This window comes from Ursus arctos, unplaced genomic scaffold (genome assembly GCF_023065955.2).
Source record: "Ursus arctos isolate Adak ecotype North America unplaced genomic scaffold, UrsArc2.0 scaffold_6, whole genome shotgun sequence".
NCBI lineage: Eukaryota > Metazoa > Chordata > Mammalia > Carnivora > Ursidae > Ursus > Ursus arctos.
The window spans coordinates 15,859,023-15,866,491 of record NW_026623078.1 but is presented as its reverse complement, the minus strand read 5'-3'; the positions used below and the strand labels follow the sequence as shown (position 1 = coordinate 15,866,491).

At 47.2% G+C, this 7,469-nt stretch overlaps 1 protein-coding gene across 1 annotated transcript; it reads left to right on the top strand.

Moving 5' to 3' along the window:
- Nucleotides 1–1,376: 1,376 nt before the first annotated feature.
- Nucleotides 1,377–6,448, top strand: PENK (proenkephalin). Its single transcript, XM_026516451.3, has 4 exons — nt 1,377–1,461; nt 1,543–1,599; nt 2,091–2,231; nt 5,464–6,448. The coding sequence occupies exons 2-4, from the start codon at nt 1,561–1,563 to the stop codon at nt 6,124–6,126; spliced, it is 843 nt and encodes a 280-aa protein (XP_026372236.1). The 5' UTR covers nt 1,377–1,461; nt 1,543–1,560; the 3' UTR covers nt 6,127–6,448.
- The last annotated feature ends 1,021 nt before the right edge of the window (nt 6,449–7,469 follow it).

The following is a 7,469-nucleotide window of genomic DNA, read 5'->3' as shown; positions in this document are numbered from 1 at the left end:
CTGAGACTGCGGGTACCTGCGGAGGCTGAGGTTGTGGCCCGTCCTTGCAAAGGGCTGGGAAAGACCTGAGCCTCTCTCTGTATATGGGCTCTGGGACTGTTTGGGGTTTCCCTCTAGGGCCAAGACGGATAGATAGACACATGGATGGATAAATAAACAAGATGTATGATGGGTAGGTGGGAGACAAACCGAAAGGTAGATGGATGACGGATGACAGATGACAGAGGTTAGGTACACCTTTGCCAGGATTTTCTATATGTCAGACACGGGCGAAAGGCTTTCGTCCATTATTTCATATGAGTCTCTCCAGAATCTTAGAAACGGAGCATTACCTCTTGCTCCTATTTGCCGAATGAGAAAACTGAGGCCTTACACAAGGTAAAAAACTAGTCGCTTGGCAAGCTTTCGCAGAGCTAGGAAGTGGCGGAGCCGGTCTCAATCGACAGCCCCAGACACCACCGTTGGCTCTCGGCCCCCTCCCTGCCGAGCGGATGTGCGCCCCCAAGTCCCAGACGGCCGGTGTACCGCGTCCCTCTTCTCTCCCTTGCCGCTACAGTCCTGCCACGCTGACATCACACCCTCCCTGCACCCCCTCTCACTCCTCAAACATCCCCAGGACACCCTAGGCAGCGCGCTTGAGGCAGCGTGTCTCCGACTTGGAAGCCTGCCTAGGGAGCTGGGGAAAGACCGGTCTCCTCTCGCGGCGGCTGAACGGCTTGCTGTCCCCGGAGGAACGCTGTTCCCGTCCACGTTTGGCAAGGGGTCTCACTAACGTGCAAGAGGAAACCTCAGTCCCGAGATTTTAAGATTCCCGATAAGTTTCAATCATTCTTTCCTTTAACCCTTAACCGAGCGCCTACGATGAGTCCGGCGCTGTTGGACCCTGCAGCAGGGAACTGGGAGTCCAATGAGGGGGACAGACGGGTGGATAAATGACATTCGGGATGGCCTTGCTTGGCACCCACCGCGACCACCAACCAACCCAGAAGGAGGTGGAGAAAGGGCAGATTCACTAGCCCCGAGGGTCTCCAGCACATTCCACAAATCTAAGTCCGTCCACCTGCCCCTCCTAACGCCTCCACCTTGGCTCTCTCCCTGGAGCCCGCACCCCCAGAGTGCAATTTCAGTGACCTCACTGGGGGGAGGGGGGACTTGATGTCATCCCACTCTCTCCCCACATGTCCTAACTGCCTCGGTGTGTCACCCAGCCGCGAGCTGAGCCACCCCGCGCCCCCCACCCCCGGGCCGCGTGCTGGGGCCGGGACGGACCCCTCCCACGAGGGCGTCGGCGCGGGGCTGGCGTAGGGCGTGCGTCAGCTGCAGCCCGCCGGCGATTGGGGCGCGCTCGCCTCCTTGGCTTGGGGGCTAATTATAAAGTGGCTCCAGCCGCCACCAACCCCGGTATAGCGAGGCCAGACGAGGCAGGGACTCTGAGCCCTGCAGACGCAGAGGACCGCGACGGTGAGGCCCGCATCTGCCCGCGCACCCGGCCGCTTCGCCCCGACGCCCACCGGGCTCACACCTGCCTTCTCTCCCTTCCAGAGCAGTGCTTGGGACCAGATGTCTCCGACCAGCCTGCGCCATCCGATCGCCGTCAACGTGAGTGAACTTGGCCAAATCGCGCCTTTGCTGCGTGCATTTGGGACCGTCTGCCTGCTCGGTTGTTTTTTGTTTTTGTTTTTGTTTTTGTTTTTCGGCGTTTCATTCATTGCATGGGGTGCCCCAACTTCCTTTTGGTCCCTGTTTGTGACCCAGGTGAAAGCTCCCCCAGCTCCCCCGCCCCAAGTCTCCCGTTCCCTCGCATTTGGTCTTCGCGTTCCGGTATTCTGTCCAGAATCCTCCTGAGGCAGTGAAGTCCAGAAAGAGCCAAGAGCCCAGGCATCCCCGGGTTCGGGGTGGCAGTGTCAACCTGGGAACAGCGAGGCGGTCTGCCCTGGGCTTCCAGGAGCGGCGTCGGCCGGGCGGGCAGGGGCTTAGGAAAGCGCATCCCTGCGACAACCCCCAGCTGGGACTGTCCCGGCGAGGGGGCGCTCGGAGGGACTCCTTTTGCGCCCAGCACGCTCGGAGTTCGCGTCCCTTTCTTCCTGCAGCCTATGGCGCGGTTCCTGAGACTCTGCACTTGGCTGCTGGCGCTCGGCCCGGGGCTCCTGGCGACCGTGAGGGCGGAATGCAGCCAGGACTGTGCGACGTGCAGCTACCGCCTGGCGCGCCCGACCGACATCAACCCCCTGGTGAGTGTAGCCGCTGTGGGTGGGCTGGTAGAGGAGTCCGTCCGCACACAGCCGGGCCTGAGGCCGCGGGGCGCATCGCCTGGACACCATCGGTCCCGGCGCCACGGCGCCGATCTCTGGTGACGCAGGTGTGCGACTGTTCCCCGAACGCCAACAAAAGTACCGCTCTAGCTCTCAGCTTCAGGACCCGCGACCATCTAGGTGAGGGCGGCAGTGTTGCCGCACAAACGAAGTTCGTTTTAGCCCTCGGAATGCAGGATTCCCGAGATGTGTTCTCTTCAGCATCTTGGAGAGCACTAGGTTGTCGCCCCACCTGTCCCAGGGAAGATGCTCAGTCACCCCAGTTCCTAACATATCCCACCAAGGGTCCCTTCCACACAACCATCCTCCCATCCTTCCTGCAAATAATGGCATTTTTTTTTAATTAGTGACATTTCGTTGTCTTTCTTTGGATTTCATTTCTCCAGTCCTTTCATCCTCAGATCCTTCAAGCCCTTCCCCTCACCTGTGGATAGGAGAGAGCAAAGGGTTGGGATCCGGAGGAAGGGAGAGGAAGGGGGGGGGGGGTGAGCAGTAGATGGGAGAGAAAGAGATCAGCACTGTCTTACAGGCAAGTGACTCTGGAATTCAACTTCTGTCTTATCTTGGATGTACTTTTGTAATAGCTACTAAGACAACAGTTTAATTTGGCTATGAAATAGGCACAGGAGAGATGGCCAGTATCCAAAGAGGTGACAACAATGCAAAGGTAATAAACTACATGACCAGAGCTTGGGGAAGGGGGAGAGCTGAGAACAAAATACTCATTCTGATAGAGTCCCTATGCTCTTAAAATCACCCCTGGTGCCCTACTGAATCACAATCTCTGAATTGGGGACCCCAGGAAGCTTCATTTTAACTCTCTCCTCCAGTGATTCTTTTGCACTGTCTTCTCAATTTGTTGAAATTCTGTGATGACTTAAAAGGCTCAGTAGGGAATAGTATATTAATCCAAGGAGTTAAGTTCCTCATTTGAGCCTTTGAAGAAATTTTGTGATGTAGATGTGTAAAATGGGGATGGAAATTAAGGAAAGAATTCCACAAAACGCAAAGCATACATTTCAGATTAAACATTTGTTTGTCTCCCTTGAGTTACCTCATCTACTTCATTCCATTTGTTCAGGCCCTAACTTGGCCCCAAGGAGAAGACACACAGTAGGGCTTTATATTTAAACTATGATGAAATGTTGCATCTTAAATAGGGGTAACAATCCTCTTCATCTATCTTTTGTCTTTCTGATTTGTTTACCTGATTGGTTTTTTATTGGCCCTTACATGTAGGGTGGTTATTTTCTCTGTGACAAAAAGCTTTGTTAATAACTATGTTGTTGGTATTCTAGCAGTTCTGGAATTTCCGCTCAGATGCAGAAGACAGGAGAAAGGAGACTGCCTAACTAAAATGATGTAGAATCAATGTAACAAATATTGAGGCTCTCCCACCTGTGAGACTCTTGTGCTTGGTTATGTGGTGGGTGCAAAGCTAAGCAGGCATGCCATGACTGATGTCCAGATTGAATTTACTGTCTGCTGTGATCTTGACCATAGAACATAGAGTGTGATAAATACTACCAAAAAAATGCATAGACGTATATGGTAGCTTATAAGTTAACAGGACTTCTTTAGTAGGAGTGTTTTATTCTGATTATTTGTCATTATTTCTTTTTGAAGGAATCCCAACATTAAAAAGCCTTTTGGTAAAAGTATACAAAATAGTCAATGGTGATTTTTGGCAAGGAGATCATTTACATTTCATTTTAGAGTGGAAATGTTGTTGACACATGAACATCTTACGTTTTTAATGATGTGTTTATTTCTTAGATATCAAGAATAACATGGGATCATTTTAACTGCATCATCTTTAGATTTTTATATATGCATATATTAATTTTCTTAGACACAAAGCTTAAATAATTATTAAGAGCCAGTTAAAGTACCCTAAGGAATTTTGTTGCACTCATGAAGTGCTTTCTTGCATTGTGAAAATAATACATGTGTATTTTATATAAACTAACATACCAATATGTTTTTAAATGCCAAGAAAGGACCTGGTTTTTCTAAATCAAGGGTCTGTAACCTCCATTCTATAAGTATACTTCAAGCAGCTATCGAAAGCCTGAAATATTATATAGACTTTATAAATGCTCATGCAATATTAGTTCTCTTTTTATCATACGCAAGTGATCTGTCAAATAGAAGAAAATCTTAACAAGATTAGTAGAACATATAACCTAAATCTTACAATGATTAGGACTTAATTATTATATAATATTATATAATTATTATATAATAAAAAGAAGGAATTATATACAGATCATTTCTCATTCCCATTATTTTGCCAAATAATATGATTTCCATTGGGGGAAAATAAAAACCTTTTTTGTACACCAGTAACTAAGTGTTAAAAAACATAAATAATGTGTGAACATTTGCATATAATAATTTCATATCAGAGCTCATCATTACAAACATTTGGTTCAAGGTGATTAATCTGTTTTAATCTGTTTAAATCTGTTTTCAATCAAAGAGGGGGGAGCAAAGCACCTCTACAGTCAGCAAATAGAGATGTCATAATCCAAATAATTCATAGGACTTAAAATGAGTTTTAGAATGTCTTTCTTTTCCAATTTATTTTGGAATTGTTGTTTTTCTTTAAAGAATGAAAGTGTTTGCAGGAATACTAGATGCCATTCCAGGTAGAATAGTAACACAAGAAAGTAAACAAACATTATATTATTAATATTGATTTTATCTGTAAGACAAGAAGATAAAAGGAATCTGGGGATGATGTCCCTAATTAGGTAAAGAGAAATTTCTCCCTTTTGGTGAGAAAAAGCTCAAACAAAATGCAATCAACAGTGGAAAATTATCCAGTGTAATTAGATTGTGCTGGCAGCCAATCTAGGTTAAAATTGGGTGGAAAAGTTCTTTTACAATATTGAAATGGCGTGGCAGATGCACTCTGTTAAAATTCAAAGAAAAATTCTAATTTGATTCAATTAATTATCCACAGCGATTCCATTTTCCTTTGATTTGCCTGTTCGGGATATTGAAAAGTTATAATAAGAAAATGGCAATTACTTTATTATATGAGAGTTTCCATACCAAAGCACACATGCTGCGGTTCACAAAAACGTGTTTACCTAATGAAATCAGAAAAGCCTCTTGGTATCACTAAATGGAATTCTTTTCCCAGGCTTGCACACTGGAATGTGAAGGGAAGCTGCCTTCTCTCAAAACCTGGGAAACCTGCAAGGAGCTCCTGCAGCTGTCCAAACTGGAGCTCCCCCAAGATGGCGCCACCGCCCTCAGAGAGAGCAGCAAGCCCGACGAGAGCCACGTGCTGGCCAAAAAGTATGGGGGCTTCATGAAAAGGTATGGAGGCTTCATGAAGAAAATGGATGAGCTTTATCCTCAGGAGCCAGAAGAAGAGGCCAATGGAGGGGAAATCCTGGCCAAGAGATACGGGGGCTTCATGAAGAAGGATGCAGATGAGGAGGACGTCCTGGCCAACTCCTCAGACCTGCTCAAAGAGCTGCTGGGGACCGGGGAGAACCGAGAAAGTGGCCCCCACCCAGAGGCTGGTGAGGATGAAGAAGTGAGCAAGAGATACGGGGGCTTCATGAGAGCCTTAAAGAGAAGCCCCCAACTGGAAGAAGAAGCCAAAGAGCTGCAGAAGCGCTATGGGGGCTTCATGAGAAGAGTTGGTCGCCCCGAGTGGTGGATGGACTACCAGAAAAGGTACGGGGGCTTCCTCAAGCGCTTTGCCGACTCTCTGCCCTCCGATGAAGAAGGCGAAAGCTACTCCAAAGAAGTTCCTGAGATGGAGAAAAGATATGGAGGATTTATGAGATTTTAACCCCCTTGGCAGCTAGTGACCCCAGACCATAGCAAGCCTTCCTCTGCCCCCTTCCCATCCCTACCCCCGGGTCAATCGTGTCTTATTATCGTGCATTGCTTGCATTGTAGGGTTGCCTTTATTGTCTGGATAACTAACCATACAACCTGAAAGCGCCCACTTCAGGTTCCGTGTTCTCTTGACGATGTTTATGCTCAGTATTGGTCTATTGCAGCTGTGTCGTTTCCATGCTACAGTCGCTGTTGTTCCCTTGTCCTTTATTTTTGACAAAACGCCAACAAATGCTTACTTGTAAATAGATACAATAAACCTGTTACCCCAGCTGCATGACATTCTTGTAAGTTTCTTCTCCCAGGCCCTTGCTCGCCTTCCGGTTCCCAGGGTAAATCCTAAAGTTGAAGACGCTGAAGCCCTCTGCTTTGGGCAGAATCATCACTGGCCTCCTTCTCTTCCAACAGCTGAAGCTTCAAAACCATTTTTCATTTCGTTCCTTACATATAAAATCCTAGACGAGTGAACACATTAGGCAAACTACAGTGTGTTTCCACTCTCATTTCTGGAAATCAGTTATAGGAAGAAAAACCAAAGCCTAATAGAGAAACTAGCTATGCCCTCCTATAGAAAGAAATCCGCGCTTACATCCGAGGTGTATGTCTGTTTTCTTCAGCAAAGTATTTTAGAAGTTAATAAGAAACGAAGGACAATTTAGCCCCACTTCACAAATACAGATGAAGCCCAGACAGGTTAAATTGCTGAACCAAGTTTGCCCAGCAGCTGAAGGATAGAAATTGAATGAAGATCCCAAACTTCTTCTTGTTCCCAAGCAATGTCCTTTACACTCCCGCTCCCGATCTCTCACTCAGGTCACTGCCAAGAACTGGAAGAACTTGGGAACGCACTTTGTTCCCTAGTGTATATTCTTACACCACAATCAATGGTGGGTTCTCCAGCACCTGACAAATGGACATATGAGTAAATAAAGGAATGAATGAAGGAATTTGGTGACCAGATCACTGGAAAAGGTATTATGGATGTTTTAGAAGGCAAATTATCACAAAGAAGCTGATGGCTATTTAATATTAATCAAACCATTTGGGGCAGCATTCAGGAACAGCAACTACAAAAATAACATTTCCTCCTTTTTTCTAATTGAAACCACCTGCAGCTAATCTCCCATCCACTAGGTCATTTCTCCAGGACCCTCCCCACTCTCTCTTTTGATGTGCTTCTTCCAAAATTCAGAGTTTAGCAACTCAGAAAAATAGGGGAAGAGTCTCTACCCTGCCATCCACCACTGTGCCAGCCTCTGTGCTCCATTCTGATGCAGCAGCTCTGCTGTCCTG

Coding starts and splice junctions, on each gene's coding strand:
- PENK (XM_026516451.3), top strand. CDS start 1,561: ATGTCTCCGACCAGCCTGCGCCATCCGATCGCCGTCAAC. Junction 1,600..2,090: donor GCCATCCGATCGCCGTCAAC/GTGAGTGAACTT, acceptor TTCTTCCTGCAG/CCTATGGCGCGGTTCCTGAG. Junction 2,232..5,463: donor CGACCGACATCAACCCCCTG/GTGAGTGTAGCC, acceptor TTCTTTTCCCAG/GCTTGCACACTGGAATGTGA.